This window comes from Podarcis raffonei, chromosome 1 (genome assembly GCF_027172205.1).
Source record: "Podarcis raffonei isolate rPodRaf1 chromosome 1, rPodRaf1.pri, whole genome shotgun sequence".
NCBI lineage: Eukaryota > Metazoa > Chordata > Lepidosauria > Squamata > Lacertidae > Podarcis > Podarcis raffonei.
In genome coordinates this window covers 84048077-84066748 of record NC_070602.1, presented here as the reverse complement: position 1 = coordinate 84066748, position 18672 = coordinate 84048077, and the positions used below count along the sequence as shown (strand labels likewise).

General features: G+C 40.9%; 1 protein-coding gene and 1 long non-coding RNA gene across 10 annotated transcripts in view; one reads left to right on the top strand and one right to left on the bottom strand.

Annotated features, from left to right (window-relative positions):
• Positions 1–107: 107 nt before the first annotated feature.
• LOC128419605 (uncharacterized) lies at positions 108–4802 on the top strand. Its single transcript, XR_008331883.1, has 3 exons — positions 108–249; positions 1137–1293; positions 4703–4802. It is a non-coding gene; the product is annotated as an uncharacterized LOC128419605 (long non-coding RNA).
• Positions 1844–18672, bottom strand: part of AGBL2 (AGBL carboxypeptidase 2) — a 28978-nt gene continuing 12149 nt past the window's right edge. For 4 of the 9 annotated variants that reach the window (XM_053400432.1, XM_053400448.1, XM_053400483.1 and 1 more), the window contains 8 exons: positions 18334–18400; positions 16264–16383; positions 10985–11146; positions 9680–9796; positions 6949–7015; positions 4738–4929; positions 4384–4435; positions 1844–3067 (listed from right to left, as the gene is read on the bottom strand). In XM_053400432.1, the coding sequence (XP_053256407.1) occupies positions 2734–3067; positions 4384–4435; positions 4738–4929; positions 6949–7015; positions 9680–9796; positions 10985–11146; positions 16264–16383; positions 18334–18400 (1111 nt within the window). In that variant the 3' untranslated portion in view covers positions 1844–2733. The remainder of the gene's footprint in view (positions 3068–4383; positions 4436–4737; positions 4930–6948; positions 7016–9679; positions 9797–10984; positions 11147–16263; positions 16384–18333; positions 18401–18672) is intronic. The other 5 variants (XM_053400456.1, XM_053400474.1, XM_053400465.1 and 2 more) reach the window with 5 other exon arrangements.

Here is an 18672-nt window from a genome sequence, read left to right as displayed (position 1 = left end):
AAGAAGTGTATCTGAAGAAGTGTGCATGCACACGAAAGCTCATACCAAGAACTAACTTAGTTGGTCTTTAAGGTGCTACTGGAAGGAAAAAAATTTTTTGTTAGAACTGAAGTGTCCGCGAGGATCAAGGTTGTACACAACTCTACATCCCCCCGTCCCATTGAATTTCTCTTGGCATTTCTCGACGTGCTTCTTAGATCTGTTTCTGACAGCCAGTAAGGGAAAAAAAATAGGCTTTTGCGTCACACGGTAGGTAGGCTAAGAATCTTCTGACCTAGAGGTAGGAAATTGTAGATTGTGTATCGGAGCAGCCACTGCAGAATGAGAGGCCGGGACGAAGCTGTCGCGAGAAGAGTACACTATCCGCGCACAGTTTTAGCTACATAAGTAAGTCACTGGCAGGCGCCGGATGTGTAGTAGAGGGCATTGAAGTCGGGACAGTCAGCGAGTGTTTAATATAGTTAGTTTATTCGCCAGTACATCAGGTTTTCAGCAATCGTTAGGTTTTCTTCGCTCTGTGTACCATTAGATGCTTACTAGTTAAAATGTTCGTGGCTAATGAAAACTCAGGGTTGTTGTTTTCCTTCTACTTCCATGCCTTCCTGGCAGAACTGTAATACAATTGACATTGACTACAAAGGACTTCTTCAGTAAGCATTTGCAGGATCACTTTCCTAGTAGAAAGTCAAACTAACTAACAAAGCAAGCGCTGCCGCTGCCGCCGCTCTATTTAGTTTGCAATTCAAGTCTCATCTTACTTTGGACATCCTTGCTCTCAGGGAAGCTGCCTAGACCAAAATCAAGCATTCATTTTAAAGTGCTTTAATTATTACCCAGGAATTTTCCACATTCGGTTAATATGCAATACTACCAAAGCAAGTAATACTTCTAGCATTTCAAAACTTCCAGCTTGTGTTAAGAGAAGAGCTTATGCATTGTTGCTCAGCACCTAGACTCTTGTGCAGTCTCAAAATGTAATATCCTTTCAGCCCATCCCCACTGTAATTTTCCCTTCATCATCTCTCCCTTTCCCACTTTCCAGAGAAAACGAAGCCTTGTCTGTTTAATTTTTAAAATGTTGCTGGTGCACATGCCTGCCCTTTTACAAAAAAAAAAACTAGTTCCCTCATTCTCAGAACGGCAGCAGCAATAGCAACAAGGAAAATGGAGTGGGCAGGTGAAGTATTCCCAAAGTTTTGAAACCAACACATCCCTCCCATTATTTGGACACTGAAGGAAATTTCCAAGGCACTTACATATAGGGAAGAAAGACAGGAGGTGACAGTGAACAAGGTAAAATTATAGCTGTATATAAGGTGCATTTTAGTTCAAATACGCTTTCCTGCCAGAATAACTTATTAAAAAATATATGAAATTGTACTTTTCCTAGATTTTTTGTTTATTTTGGGACAAAAATAGGTAGTGAAAGAGTTACTTGACAATAACAAATTGTAGCAGATGCTAAACTAGTAGATGCTAGTTTAATACTAAAGAGAGGAAGAGGAAAATGCATGTAGATTTGCCAGTCTGTTTCTCATTTGCAGTTCAGACACATATTTAATGTGAGATTTCTTCGTTCCTTCCTGGATTATAATCCAAAATCTTCATAGTGAGAATAAATTATAGCTTAATGGTAACACAACTGACTTGTTTATAACAGGTCATCAGAGTTTACACCCGAGTGGATGGATTCTTCACAGAAATAGTTTTTAGCTACATTATGCAAAATGAAATATCATTCAATAGATTTCTACATAAATATGTTCTGTTTGGGTGTGTTTTAGAACACTAACAATTATTTTATGACAACTGAAAACTTAAAAAAATAGAATTGCACCTTCAGTACCTTTACTATGCCGTTTAATGTTCAACAATACATACTTTTCACTCACAAAGAGTAACAGTACCACTTTAGAGGTAAAAACGCAACAAAACTTGTACCTGAGTATTGCATTTTTTCCTTGTGTGGTTCCAACATTACAGCAACAGAATTGTTTCTGTTATTATTGTGCCCACTGCTACACAATCATCTATTATTAATTCAACGTAATAGTTTTCAGATATTCACCCTTCATCATTAAAATAATAATAATTCATGTACACATTTGATAGGAAACTTTTTGGGGGGTTTACAAAAAGAAAAAAATGGTGGAATGACATGCAACCTCAGTAAATGTGAATTTGGGAAGTAATGGTGGAGGGTTGGGGAATGTGTGTCTGATGGTAGAAGTGGAATTTATAGAGAATTAGCATTCGGGAAATGCTGTTTAACCCCTCACACTCACTGAGTCATCCTATGCCCACTGGATCTTTCCCCTCTTCTGATTTTCAACCCTGACTTGGTGGGGAATAATTAAAAATAGCCATGTGAGGCATCTGCAGAAGCTGCGGGCAAGGAGGTTCAGCACCTCCTACCTGCCAATACTTCCTTGCAAGTACTTCCTACATTTTCACTTTATGAATAAAATATAGGAGTGGAAATTATGTGTTCTTCCTGAAATGCATTGTACTAACCAAAGGTCTTAACAGGGGGGAAAGCTTTGCCCTTTCATATTAGTTAATCTCAGCTACAAACCTATAAAAATAAGACAACTGAAATCTCCCATCCTCTTTATCAACACTCCAAATTCTCTCATCATCAAAATGCAGTAGACTTTGTGCTAAACATTTGTAATAGGCCTGCAACAGGAGAGTGCCAGCTTTCCTTCTAACAAATTAACTCTTTGTGGGTTATTAAAAGTCTATGGCTTCATAGGAGGGCACAAGATGTTCCTTGTGCACAAACTTTGCCTTTGGATTACCCTCTCTGTTCTTCAGTAATGAATATTTTTGTCCAATCATGTTTGGAGTTCCCCTGACTTTGGCATGATGTTCATTTTCCGACTTCAGAACCATGTAGTCAATTTTGAGTGGTTTCCATTTGTATTCTCGGTAGGGAATAATCTGTGACCTGCTTTGGTTCAGATTCCACAGGTTTTTGTTGTCAATAATGCTATGAGATTTCAAAGAAAGACTTCTACGCAGCATTAAAGTCACAGAAGGCACTTCAGGATTCCACCACATGGACCTAAAAAAAGGGTTGGGGGAGAAAAATAGTTCTTTTAAATAATTAAATTTCAAATACTGTATTGTAGATAAAAAGTGGTATACAAGCACTTGTAATTAATTAATAAATTGAGAGTGAAAGAAATTCATTTCACAAAGACATAGTAGGGACCAAGACTTAACCACAACCTAAAGGTATTAGCATTTCATGAAGTTCAAAGCAGGAAAATGTCAGTTATCAGGGTTAGACTCTTAACTTGAGCAATTGTATTTAACATGTCTGGGGGGCATTGTTTGTTAAATAACAGTTGCAAGGACCCCTGAATAGAAACAGGACCACAGTATACAGGGAGGGGAGGGGAGGGGAGGAGCTTCTCCCTAACAACAGAAGCAGTTTCCAGGAGCAAATTTCATTTAGACTGCAACACAGTAGAAAATGGGCCCTACCATGGTCCTAATCCCAACAAGTTTCCAGCGGCCATTTAACAAAAATCCTGAGACATATGCAATAAAGCATAATAAAGCATATAGTTTGGCCTTGATTTCTGATTTTCATTCATGTTCTAAAAGGTGAGAGAATACAATACAGTGGTGGTTGTTTTACCAAGCAGGATTAGCAATCGCTGGAATGCTGACAAAGATTACCGGTACTTTTGTGTGTCTCAGCCGAGTAGCCTTTTATTAGTTGAATTATCATATAGCTCAAAGATAAATGAAGAGCAACTAGCCAAGGCTACTTTCCAAGTTTCACCTTGCATGAAATAGAAACTACATCACACCACACATTAGCCACCCAGCCTCAATTCACCTAGTTTAACCTGATTATAATACACACACACACCAGGCAACAGTCAGTGAGTACAGAACATGCCCTTTACACAGCCTCAGCATGTAAAGAGCATTCACATCACACTACACACATGACTGTAAACCTAACACCATAAGCGTCTTGTGGCCTCTTAAACACTAAACAATTCCTTATGGGAACAATGCATACACATGGTTTTCTTGGGGTGGGAGGGGGGTTGTATACATGATGAGGGTGGCTGTAAATGAGGTCCAAAAACACAGATGAAATACTTATTTGCAGTATACTGTATTCCACAAAAGCTTATGCCACAATAAATGTATTTGCCTTTAAGGTGCCACAAGACACTTGTTGTTTTTGATGCAAAAGACTAATCCACCTTGCTTCCTGGAAGTACATGTAATGTTTTCCTGCACATGTATCATCATGTAAGTAAATTGTAAGTGAAAAGGCCTAAAGTTAGACAATTAAATCAATGCCATTTCAGGAGGCTGTCATGGTGCCCAGGAAGAGTTCTGACCCGGTAGTACCTGTGTCGTTTGACTCCAAGACCACGAGGACATTCGGATGAAACACAAGTGCCTGTAAAGAAGTAAAAGGAAACACAAATGCCAAATCAAAACGAAACAGCAGTAGTGCATTTCTGGCTGGACTAAAGTCAGCAATGATGTGAATTTTCCTTAATGTCTTGTTTTACTTAATACAATGGTTTAGATTTGGTGTCTGACCAAACAGAACAAGTACCCATCTTGTCCAGATTCACATCTAAATTTGTCTTCTTCATCTGGCAGAATTTTCTTATTAGGATCATTCACTCCTAAGTGCTCATTCTGTCCCTTAACCTCACAGGTAAATTTGTCTGCTTAACTACCCCAGTCCTGTACCTGCATTCTGTTTCTCATGAAGTTCTTCATCAGGCTGCAAATGGAAGGAAAATGGGTGCTGTTTGATGGGTGACTTTGTGAGGCTCTGTCGCTGTTCTATTGATGGAATCATAGCTACGAGGAGCGGCTGGGGACCCTTGATCTTGATCTCGGGTTCAGTTATTGGGATGTTCTGCTTACCCAAAGTGAGTTCTACAGAGTGGAAAGACAGAGGTAAGATGAAGGAACGTAAAATGTCTTCAAAATATCCTCTGCAACCAGAAAGCCTATATTCTGCTATGAATTCAGTACATTGCAAGATAAATGTCTGTGACAAATACTCTGATATAGCTCAATATTGCCCCCTAGAGTGTCTGCAAAGAAAGATATGGGCAAAATCCAATTGTGGCATCCTGCTTCCACAACTGCCAAGTGGAGCTGAATAGCCCTGTTTTTTCAGTCACAATTTTAATTGCGATTCCATACCAATGGGTAGAGCTTGGTAGACTGCATCTGGGCTGCCTGAGTTTTATGCCCCTCCCTATACTCACTCCTCCCATACATTCCACTATCTTTTTCTTTTCTGGGCATGGGGTGGTGGTGGTCTGCTTACCTTAAAAAAAGAAAAAAACCCAGAAAGTGTGCAAAAGCACAACAGCGAATATTGCCAGCCTTATTTATCAAGTGGATGCCAGTTCCCATTTTCTTTTTTGAATTTTTAAAATACCACTATCTTGCAAAATTGGTAAATGGGTCCTGAAAGTACTGTACTGGTTATAAGTGAATGATGGCACCTTGAGACCCATGTACCTAAAAGAGACCTCTCCTACTATCAACCATCTTAGTCCCTACAACCAGTAGTATAAACTCTGTTGGTGGTTACACCTCTGGCTAGTGCCCAGTTGGTGTTGACCCATGTTAGAGCCTTGGTGGCAGTTCAGTATTTGTGAAATGCCCTTCTGAGTGGGGTGCATCTGTCTCCCTCCCAGTACTGTACATTTCCGAGCACAATTCAAAGTGATGTTACTGACATTTAAAGCCCTAAACAGCCTCAGCCCAGTATACCTGAAGGAGCGTCTCCACCCCAATCATTCAGCCCGGACAGTGAGGTCCAAGGCCCTTCTGGCAGTTCCTTCACTGCGAGAAGTTACAGGGAACCAGGCAGTGGCGCCCTTCCTGTGGAACGCCCTCCCATCAGATGTCGAGGAGATAAAAAACTACACAACTTTTAGAAGACATCTGAAGGCAGCCCTGTTTAGGGAAGTTTTTAATGTTTGATGTTTTATTGTGTTTTTAATATTCAGTTGGGAGCCGCACAGAGTTGCTGGGGAAAACCAGTCAGACAGGTGGGGTATTATTAATTAATTATTAACTTTCAGATGGAACTTTAAAAAGTTTCTGTATATCCAGGTATTTGATGGCTAAAAGACACTTTTTGGTAACGTTGAAATTATTAACTGAAAAGCAGCAACATGGTCAAATCCACACCATACATTTTAAGGAACATAACATCCTCCAAAGAATTCTGGAAACTGTAGTTGACCCTTCAGAGAGCTGCAAATCCCAGTACCCTTAACAAACTACAGGTACCACTCTTCTGTTAGAAATATATGCCATCCTCTCCCTTGTACTTGCGAGTATACAGAAACTATTTTAAAATTCCTGTTTATGTATACAGTACAGGCAATCCTCATTTTGCAGAGGTTGCATTCAGGATCCCCTGCATGTTAGTGGGGCCTGCATAAAGTTTTTCACCCCACCCCTATTCCACTATGTTAGTGATAGTTTAATGACATTTTTGGGTCACTTCTGGGTTAGGCACTGTGTGCACGTGTGCAATCACATGTTAGTTGGCCGTTGCCTGTACATGAAAAAAACAGGTGCATATCCATATATGTGCTCATGTACACTACTGTAAAAAAGGGCAGTGGACACTTAGTTTCGCTTAGTTGAGAATTGGACTAGGCTTTGATTATAATGTAATCCAGAGAAATTTATCACTTGATTTATATGGGCCTAGGTACAGGTGCAATTTGGAAATTAGGGAAAAGGAGTAAACTTTTGCCTTCTGTCCCCATCATGTTTGTATATTTATAAAGCAATAATAGTTAATCATGGTGGCATGGTAATGGCTCCTGTCTGCCACAACTTTCTTTCGCCATAACACAGACATGTATACACCCCGCCAAATAAAGCCATTTTCTGCAATGTGTGTAAGGATAGATTCCTCACCTTGATACTTCTTATCTACGTTTTCTTCTTGCGCAAATGTAGAGAGTGAATTTTCTAGATTTCGGTTCTGTATAAAAGAAATGTAGAGAATAAATCAGTATCTGACTTTCTTATTTTTATATATGCCTCATAATATGAGTATTAAAGTGCACCATATCTCTTTTTTTTTCACCGTGTAGGCACATTCATTGCCCATGTGTGTCCAAGTGTTGCTCACCAAAACATTTCCATACCCTATTTTACCTTTCCCATTGATAAACAGACTTTCTTCTCTTCAGTCAACCAGGAAGATTGCCTTTGTCCTTTTGCAAGGGTCTGTTTTCTGCTTTGATCACATATTTGTTTTATTCAATTCACAAACTAAGCTAAGCAATGCTGAAAAGGCTACCTTTCAGTATGGACTGATACTTACCTCAAAGCCTCCAACACCACTTTATTTTAGATGTACCTCATAGGCAGCATTTTTCTTACATTGGTTTGCATAAGTATAGGAAAGAGTATAGTACACTTGTGCACATATATCATGTGAAGATCACACATATGCCTGTTCTGCTGCATGTTCGGAAGCAGTGATCCCTTTATCCTTTTCTCGGTGTTTTCATATTAGAAGTATGCACTCAAACCCAATGGACTTCCATTGTAAATGTTCCTACCCCATTATTTCCCTCCAGACATATTTTCCAGTAAATGCCCACTAACTGTATTAGGTCCTAAGGTTTCTAGTACCCTTGACAGTAAAATTTGGTTATTTTTATATCTTCTCATCTCTCTTTGGTGTGTCCAGAGTGTACTGTAGGATTTCTCCAAAGCATTTTATCAGCCCTCTAATCTTGTTAAATTTCCTTGGCAATATTAAAAGAGCTCTTGGTTCAAGCATCTCTCTTTGTAGTTTCTTATATGCTGTGATGTCAGTCATCTTTGTGATACCCTATATCAGTGGTTTTCAACCTGAGTCCACTGCTCCCTTGACCAACCATGTTCTTTTTGCTGCTCCTCCGTGGAAGTCACTTACACTGGGGTTCCATTAAAGGACATGCATAAGTGGGGGTTTCCCCGTTCCGCCCCCACTCCATTCCGCCATGCCCCTTTTCGGTGCCCTTTTTGGGGCACGTGTAAGTGGGAACGCATGTGTCGGCGGGAACCCAAGTAATGCCACTGCTCTGCAGGACCGAGCTGATGCATCCCGCAAGGCATCCCCAGCATGCCTTTTCCTAAATTACCGGTAATGTGCAAATGGGGGGAGGGAGGGCGAAACAAGATTAACATCAGAAGGAGAAATATTTTGTTATTATTCCGGCAATCCTTGTCACGCTTTAAGTTCTTTCGTCTGACACCGGCATACAACTGTATTTTGCAAAGGCACACGTTAAGATCTTTCGTATCCTTTGTCTGATACCTGCATACAGCAGCTGCATACAACAACCATACTTTGCAAAGGCAGATGTGGAACATTACAAAGAAAAGTTCATCTTTTGCAAGCCTGCTCCTTAAAGTTGTTGCATTTGACACTTGTATTCGCTAAGACATACGTGGAACACAAAAAGCTTTTATTTGGACATTATGCTTTAAAAAATTGATTCATTTGTACATACGTGGAACACAAAAGCTTCTATTTGGACATTACGTATATAAGAACTGATCTATTTTTATTTCCTGTTCTAAATGTTGGTCCTTAATTTCTTCTACTCAATTAGATAATGTGAAAAGAGTTATGTTTATATGATGTATAAGGAATTTATATAGTTAAACACAGCTAGTTACGTTGTGGGTATATTTGTTAGTTGAATTTACATAACTATCAGTTTGACAGTGTTGTGTAAGTTGACCCTGTCCTTTTCTGCAACATTCTCCCTGTCCTGATAAAGTTTGGTGACTGTTAAGGAAGAGGGGAGTGCCTGTGGCGAGATGTAGAGAAGAAGAGGGAGGGAGGGATGTTGGAGGTAGGAGAGGGAAACACAGACACTTTCAAGGTTATTTTAAATCCCTTCTTATAGAGCACACACACATCTTGGCACACACACCATAAAGCTACTTTGCTATTTTCTTGCATTTCTCAAGCCCTCTGTGTAAAACTAAGGAACTGTTACTTAGTGAAGCTGAGAGGAGGATTTTTGTTGGGGGGGGAGATTTTAAGAAGATAAACAGTTTTGCTGTTGTTTTATTTCGGGAAGATAATGGGCTGCAAGTTAAAGCTGCCAGCTCCCCTGAATGTTCCTAAGAAGGAAAGAGAGAGATAATGAAGGAAGATATGAGCTATAAGTTAATGAAAGGACAGCTCCCCTGTCTCTCCTGAACGTTTCTCAAGTCACTCCAGAGTGCCACAGCACACTGGTTGAAAACCAAAGCCCTATATTAAATTCTTGTTATAGCTCTCTAAATATATGGTCGCCAAATAACCACTGAAATGGTCCACCGCTCACATGTTATTTTAGTAATTAAGATAAAACGTTATGCTTAGTGTGGCAATATGTTTTGTGCAGCCATCTACAACATATGCACTCAAAAGGGAACAAGTTTATGCTTCAACACTATATCCAATCTAACATTTCCTTAAAGTATTTTTTCAAATATTTATTTCAAGCACATTCCTTTATTATTCATATCATGGGTCAGTCTCCAAGATGAATTGTGTAATGCAGTTCTTTAGTGTACTAATACACTTATAAATTTCATCTGAAAGGCACTGAGCATATGGTGAATTGTAACAGAAAATTAGATTCCACAAACCAACCTGACACACACAGAGTACTTGATTCATTTGCTTGTTCTTCTGTTCTGAACTGTTGTCTCTCCATGATCTCTTGGAAAGGCTATGATTTTTTTCAACACTTGGAGAAATTGTGCTTTCCTAAAGGAATTTAATAGAGAGATGGTATCTTGGCTCACTCTGAAATCACAGTGAAAGGATTCAATGGGATGCTGTCCAAGGTCTCTTAACAGAGACTCCTTATTCCACTCAAACAGGAAAAGCAGAGGAGAGTCGAGAAATTCAGAGGAGGAAACGGTCACACAGAGAGAGTCCCATTCAGCACAAGATACTTCACACATGGTTGAAGGTTGAATAGTCTCTGCAGTTACAGAAGTGAACATTTATCAATTTAATATTGTACATATAGGCAAATATGTATGCCTGCCATCTGATCAATATAATAAACATGAGTTCTGGAACATCATGCATTCTAAATCAATTCAAATAGTTGGATATGGGTGGTCTATTGATATAATGTGCCTTGACAATTAGAGTTCTTCAAACACAATCCTTGCTAATGGTCTTAAAATGCAAAATAATGAAAATGTCCTTTCACCAATATCTTTTTTATAAAGTCATTTCATTGATTACTCATCCATTAATCAGATCAGGATGACAAACCAGCAGTTGGTGAAGAACATCAGCATGGTTTTGTCTGGGCCTCACAACCTGCTACTAAGGCTAACAGATTTGGAGTACAGGACAGGGTGACACAATGGTGAAAGTTCATTGGCTTCCTCTTTCATAAGCAGAGATACAATAAAAGAAGTCATAGTTATCTAATGCCATTGATGCTATTGCAGCAAGAAGCTAGTACCCTACACTTTTTGCCCTCTCAGTGGAACTTATTTGAATCCAGAAACTACTTGTAGGTCACATCCACTCAAAACAACTTTTTCACACCTGCAGGGAAGGTTTGCCCCTTCCCACCATCTGACAAGAAAGCCAAAGAAATTGATTTACACCTCTGGTCCCATCTCCCTGTGCCATTGGCAAATGCTAATGATCAAATTGTCTCTGTATATGTGATGAATCTTAGGCATGCCAAGCTGAGCTGGCTACAGAACAGGCAGATTGCCTTCCTATCTAATTACACCCTCCCACAATCTTCAGGAAATAAGAAAGTAGATGCCTCTTTTTGATGACCTACAATGTGCCATTTAGTTGCCTTGTTTCAGTAGCATATTTAGGGAGGGGTACAGGGGGCAGGCCACCCCAGGCGGTGCTTGGCTGGTGGGGTGGATGTGTGCTCCTTCCGTCATCCTCCCTCGCTGCGCCTCCTCTCACCTGGCAACTAACTCTAGCCGCACTTTGCTGGCAGGATGGTGCCTGGTGCCCCGTAGCGATTCTGCTTCCCCTTTCTTTTGCAGATCCTCCTTCCCCTTTCCCCGTGAAGCAGAAGATGGGCTGCTGCCCAGTCTGGTTTTGCAACTGTGTGAGAGAGAAAACCTGGAGAGAGGAAGGGGTGGGGGAAGGCTTCCCTCCAAGCAAAGCTGGAGTAAGCAATAATGTGCACACAGCCCAGCCAATCCCCTTATTATTTTCCTCCCCTCAACGTCTCAGAGATCAATTAAAAGTGGTGAAGAGATCAGACTACCATCTCCTGTCCTTTTTGGAAACAGGATCTTTTATCAGGATTAAACCATTTAAATGGCAAGTTTAGAAGATAAGCACTTTGGAGTATTGCTTGCTTATAATGTGTGTGTGTGTGTGTGTGTGTGTTTGGATCTAGAGGGCAACTTACATGTTTATGCCATGTGTATACAACCAACTACAAAAGCAGAGTCTCATTTACACTGAAAATAAAATACCATTGACCATTGGATAAGCTGAGAAATAGTGACTGGCCCAAGGTCAGATGGTCAATTTGTGGCTGATTGAATATCTGAAATTACATCTCTCCAGTCCTACAGAACAATGCTAACTGTGCCCTGAAGGATGATGAGAGTGGGAGATCCACTGTCAGTTTGAATTCCTTCTGGTTCCTGCAGTGAAGGGTGGATGGTGGGAAGGGCTATTTTCTTGAGGTTTTGCTGCACCAAGCTGGAACAGTAGAGAAATACAAATTAGATCTCTAATCTTAGTGTGCTTGTGTAGGATCCAATGGATCCTTTGGTTGCCCAGTTCAGCCTCCACTGGGCCCCATTCTGGGACTCTTAATGTGGTCTGCTGATGGTCTTAAGTGGAAGTCGGGCTTCAGCTGCACTGAAGCTGATGGTGGAGAGGAGTCAGCACTTCATCTTAACCCACCACCCCTGCATCATAAGGGACTGCCCCGCAGGCTGCCAGGCTCTGTAGCTGATGGAGGTGGGGCTCACAGATGATGAACAGTGAGAGAGGCAGCAAACTCAGTGACTGCCCTGGGCAGCAAAAGCCCTAGCTACACCACTGCCTTGTTTTGCATTCTTTCTGTATTGTCTTTTAAGAAAATGTATGTCTTTGAGTTTATCATTTGTGCATGATATATTCTTAATTTAAAATATTTACTGCCCACCCTTCCAATTCTTATAAAAGGACAGGCTGCAACAGAAAATAAACTATAATAACCATATCAATAAAACAATGAACAAACTCATAAAAAATGCACATAGGTAGCCAAACAAACAAACAAAGCAGAGAAAGACATTAAAACAAAACAAAAAATTAAAATGCCTGAGCAAACAAATACATCTTGGCTTGGTGCCAAAATGATAGGAGTATCAGTGCATGTCATACTTATGAACAGTGTGAAAGCGTGTGAATGAAGGCACACACAACACAAACATGGGAACAGTGCCCCATATATATATTTACACCCTAGTGTAGACACAACTATAAATGGAACACTTTGTGAAAGAATACTCCTGTTTTTTGTTTGACTTATGTATTTATTTTATTTGGTGTATCTAGTTGAACATATGAACCTTCTTAAACTGAGTCAGGCCTGTTTACTCTGATTGGCAGCAACTTTTCCTGGTCTCAGGCAGATCTTTTTTTCAGCCTTGCTATGAGATTATTTTTCTGAAAATAATCAGGGATTAAATATGGAACTCTTCACATCCAAAGTAGATCGTAGTGAATTTCAGTCTACAAAATGCAATTACCCCCCATGCTTTTCTGTAAAGAGGGGGGATTATGACAGAATCTTAGGGTCATATCCAACTGTGTCACTCCTGCTGATGGAAAGCTCTTTGATTCAGTGGCTACTTCTGTCAATGGAATGAGGATAGAACCAATTTGTGCTGATTCCACCTTCTTCCTGCAGACCCCAACATGCCTCCAAAATCGGTTCCAGTGGATTGGATGATCCTTTCAAACACTATGTGCAGGTGGCATGGGTACTGTTGTGAAGGAATTGACAAAAATCCCCCCCTAACTTGGCTAAAGCAAGCCTCCAATGGATTAAATAATCTTCTGTTATTATAAAATATTACCATTGAACGCAACCTTTAGGTATACATTGGATGGCGTTGCTATATGTGCAACTAAACTATCTCCTGTCTAGGAAAAGAGTAGGCAGCCACTTATTGACAGTTGAAGAAAAACAGCATACCCACTAACCATTTTGAAATATGGCAACCCTTGCTACTATTATCATTACTACCACTACTAATGAATCACAATCTAGTTAATTAGACCACAGCATATAAGAAATGTTAACAGCTGTGTGCTGGACAGATGGATGTTAAGGAACTATAATTAACCTGCAAGGGTATAGTGGATAGTGCCCATAATGATGACAAGGAACAACTACCTTCATCCCCACTCTGCTTTGTAATCTTTAAAAATGTCACATTTATAATTGTGGAGTTTAAAAAAAAAAATTAGGTGTAAGGTCTCCTACTGTACCCTTTAGGTACAGATCATTCATATGACCCCTTAAAAAGAAAAATAATTATGTGTCAGACACTAACAAGGCTACCTGCTTCCTCACAGCAATCCTGTGCCATTAACAAACTTTTGTATTTCGTACAGTTGAACTTTAAACAGTATTTGCTGTTGAAAAATGGGGGAGGCACAGGTGCTCTCTGGGGTCACCTTGCCCGAGGTGCTTTACACTAAGGAAGGACATTCCAGAATAACTCAGCACTGCAGTGGAAAAGCAGTGGTGTTCCTAAAATGCTAGGTAGTGGGTGCCACTGGCTGCTGCACAGTAGACAGCAGGAGGGTAGCTGGAAGCTGGGCAGGCTGGTGGCAGCAGGCAAAATGGTGGTGGGTGGGTGGCCAGGCCAGAGGGAGCATGTAGATTCTCTACTCCCAATCCACCTCCTGAGATAAAGGGCTCAGTGTGGCTAATAGGTGGGCTGCCTTAGAAGTCACGAACAAATTATAACAAAACAGTGATTGTTTCTGCAGAATACTGAGGCCCTGCCCAATACATTTTGCTACCTGAGGCAGAGCAGTAAATGGTGCCTCTGCCACATTCAGGGTGCTCTCACACACCTCTCATTCATAAACAGAGAGAGATTAGCCATCACTCCTACACACTGCTTAATTTCCAACATAATCTATTGTCCTGCCCCCATATTCTCTCACAAACACTAGAAGGTTAACAAAAAAAGATAAAGGACCCCTGGACGGTTAAGTCCAGTCAAAGGCAACTATGGGGTTGTGGCGCTCATCTCGCTTTCAAGTCGAGGGAGCTGGCATTTGTCCACAGACAGCTTTCCAGGTCATGTGGCCAGCATGACTAAACTGCTTCTGGCACAATGGAACACCATGATGGAAACCAGAGTGCACAGAAACACTGTTTTCCTTTCTGCCACAGCGGTACTTATTTATCTACTTGCACTGGCATGCTTTCAAACTGCTAGGATGGCAGGAGCTGGAACTGAGCAACAGGAGCTCACCCTGTGATGAGGATTCAAACAGCTGACCTCCTAATCAGCAAGCCCAAGAGGCTCAGTGGTACCCCTCTACAGCTGGGTTATGCATGCACCATTGTTGACAGATACAATGTGAAAGACATAGAGCATGGCATATTCATTGTCATACCCACACTCACTGACTTATGTTTACCACTGCCAAAGTTCTTCATGGTATTGTTTGACAACAGCAGCTCTCTCACTCTTGCTCTCCATTATTCCTCATACACTAAATTTTCCAGAGGGGGAGTCTTGTGGCACCTTCAAGACTGCATCTGATGAAGCTGACTATGATCTATGAAAGCTCTACTCTGGTGCACAACAAGATTGAAGCTGGTCTGTAGGAACTGGCTGTGTGTGTGATTATATATAGTGTGCTATTGGGATAGCACAGCTATGAAACATCATTGTCTGGATTCTGGCACACACTCGTCCTCTCTCTTTCCCTTCTTCCCTTTCACATGTCAGAAGTTTTCTTATTTTGACAATGTTGCAAGGTCAATGGCTTCAAGAAGAGAAGGAGTACAGGTAGGAAAGAAGAAGAGGTGTAAGGAATAAGAAAGAAGCGTTCTCTCTCAGTCTCCTTCTGCCACTAGGTCAGACTAGGATAGGTAGGTGTATAGGCATGGGAACACACACTTCCCTCCACTGCTGCTATGGACTTGCACAAAACACAGCAATAAACCTGCTCATTCACTCTCCCTTCTGCTGCTCAGTTGAACTAGCACGCTCTACCTGGAGGAGTGAATTGCAGGAAAACCAAAGGCACAGAAAGAGGCAGGATGCTGCCAGCACCTCCACTTTTTTCTCACTGGCACTCCCTCCCAGCCAGCAGAAAGTGGGAAAGGAGTGTGGAGACTTAATGTTCAAAGCAGGAAGCAAGCTGGCTGTAGAGCCAAAAAGTGACAGAGTGAGGTAGCTGGCTGAACAGCCAGATTTGGGGGCATGTAGGACCTCAAAAATCTTCCACTCTAAAAAGTGCACCTCCCAAACCACTACATGTCTTGCCCAGGCTAGTTAGTGCAGTCATGTCAATGATGAAGGACTGAGGAAGATGAGAAGCTTCTGCTTGTCTTTCTAACAACGAAGCTCTACTAAGTTATGTCAGTAGACAGTATCAGACAGCCAACCCAACAAGCACTGGCAACCCCTGTTGCCACCTGGCAGCCCAAGAAAGCCAGACCTTTCCATGAGACAATGAGTGACCCACCTAGATTTCTCAAGAAATAGCAGCACTGACCAGGCTTGCTGCAGGACAGTAGTGTGGTAAGTGACCAGTCAGTCAGTAGAGGCCTGGCTATGGCCAGTAACAGAGGAGTAGGAGGAGTGGCACCAAACAAAAGACGTATGGAGGCAGCGCACCATCAATTTACTGTGTAGGACAATAAAAAATGATGATGATGTAAGCAAAACTGGGGAGGTAAGAGTAATCACTTGTGGGGATGGGGTGGGACTGTGAGGGGGGAGAAAAGGGACTGATCTGTCACCCATGGCCTGAGGCTTCAGGCAAGTGTCTCATTCAGCCCCATAAAAGTGTCAGTCATGAGAATAACCTACACCACTTCAACAATACAGGAATTAAAAAAAAAAAGCAACACTCACTAGACAGAAAACTAGTGAAATATCCAAACAGTTGAACTGCATTCCATTGGGAAACATTTCTAGCTGGCTGTCCTCCTCCAGCAAAGGCACTTATCTGGTCTGTTTTAATTTGCCTCTTACCAGGATATCTTTCTTATGTTTTGGTGTTTGACTCAGAGTAAGTTTCTGATGCAACTCATTCCTTTCCTTCCTTGTTCTGAGTTGTTTCTTTTTCTTCTTTTTCTTCTTCTCATTAAAATCCTTCAGAGAATAAAAACATAACAACACAATTGTGAAAGTGTTCCCAATTACCACCTAAATGCAGTCAAACAATGGTTTTGTTTGCATGCTAAACTAAAGAAGCATAAAGATTCCGAGAGGAGATTTCAGCAACTTTGCTTCTCCCTAGTCATTCTGCTGATCTGCAGTCCTGAGCTAAGCCGTGGCTTGGCATAACATTTTGCCAAATCCAGGCTTGTGGTTTAGTTCTCTCCAGTGAAAATAAGGGCATCCCATTCCATAATGATAATTTTACTATTTATACCTCACACATCTTACTGGGTTGCCCCAGCCTCTCTGGGCTGCTTCCAACATATATAAAAACATAGTAAACATTAAACATTAAACAACCTTCCCTATACAGGATTGCCTTCAGACGGCTGGGGGATCAGATAACTCCATACCCTCCAACATTTCTCCACTGAAAATAGGGACATCCTAAGGAAAAGTGGGACATTCCGGGATCAAATCAGAACCCAGGATGGTTTCTCTAAATCAGGGACGTCCCTGGAAAATAGGGACACTTGGAGGGTCTGCTAATCACAAGCTGCAACTGATTGTCTTATGGCTTGTTTGAGAGAGCTAAGGCATGAGCCTGGCTTCAGACAGCATGCTAAACCAAACTGTAGCTTAGCACAGCAGCAGAATGACTAGGGAGCAGCAAAGTAGCCATGGTTTCCCCTCAAACAGCTTGTACACCTGCATGTTCATGCTAAGCTATGGTATGGTTTAGTGTGACATGCAAACCAGGCCTTAAAGTCCATTTCTACTTCTTTCAGCAACCAAAGTATTCCTAGATTCCAAATAAATAATAATTTAGAAATTATTTAGATTGCTCTGCGGCATTTAGGCTGTAATCTTGTGCACACTTACATTTGAGTAAGTTCTGTTGAACACAGTTGTATTTACTTCTGAGTCAACAAGCATACGAAATACAGCTTATCTCCCAGTGTTTGTTGTATTTTTCTGCTCAGTTCTTAAGTCCCACAGTATAATTCTTGTTCTTTTTCACAGCATAGTCCTAATAAGTTACCTATCCAGGCTCGAATAGCAACCAGTAGCATGGTTTTCTTAGGACTTGTACAAATTGTCATCTTCCGGAAGACAGAAGTGCCTGCTTTACTTATTTGTTGCAGGCAGTCCAGATATCTTCATTCAAAATATAAGTTCTGTGGCTGCATTTTCCCAGCACTAAAACCACACTACATTATTGGCAGGAAAATGCAATTCTCCTTCCAGTTCATGCATGTTTTACTCTAGCAACTGCTATGTGGAAACAGGTCTCAAAGGCATCTCACAGAAAACAACTGACAAAATCAACTCAACTATGGGGTGTGTGTAGATTTTTAAAATATTTAGAGACTGAGCACTCCTTGCTATATCACTGAAGAACTAGGATATTAATGGTGTCCTTTAAACAGAAAAAGACAAATGGAAAGCACCTCCTTCTCTAGCAGAAATGCCTAGCCTTTTAAGGCATGCTTAAAAGAACTTGCTGAAATGTGTTTTCCAAAGATAGCCAGTGTGACTAGACAATGTAGAATTTCAATTGCTAGTATCAAAACAAGCTTAGTATTGAAAAAAACATCTTTGCATACATTACAATACCACTAGCATACTTTTCATTGACAATAAATTAGTACAAAAAGCATGAGGAAAATAAACTATAGAAAACAGATACAGCAAGAAAATAAAAAAGCCTCATCAATCATTTTTTTCTATTTTTCATTAAATCCTTTGAAATATATGCATTTTTTCTTTCCAGTAACAGAATGCACATCTCCTGTAATGGTCTCTTTCTAAGCACTAACATCAATAGCAACCCACTCTGTAGTAAGGTTAGTGTCCCCATTCCATTACAAGGGACCAGGATATTGAAGTTTTTATATTTTTCCAGATAGATTTATTCACCAAAAAATGAATAGCTCTCACCTTCTCATCCATGTTGAGCAAATGTGCAGGGGGGCCATCTGACTGGGAACTGTCTGAGCCACTTGTGCTAATAAAAGGAAAAGGAAACCATTGGTGTGATGCAGGGCAACATAAGAACATAAGAAGGACCTCCAGGATCAGGCCAATGGCTCATCTAGTCCAGTATCTTGTTTTCACAGTGGCTGAAGAGTGGCTGGGAAACAAGCAAGCAGGATTCAAGCACAAGAGCACTTTTTCCTCCTGTGGTTTCCAGCAACTGCTATTCTGCCTCCTGTGCGATATATGTGAAATAGAGATGATCCAGTTGACATTGTGTACTTAGAATTTGAAAAAGCTTTT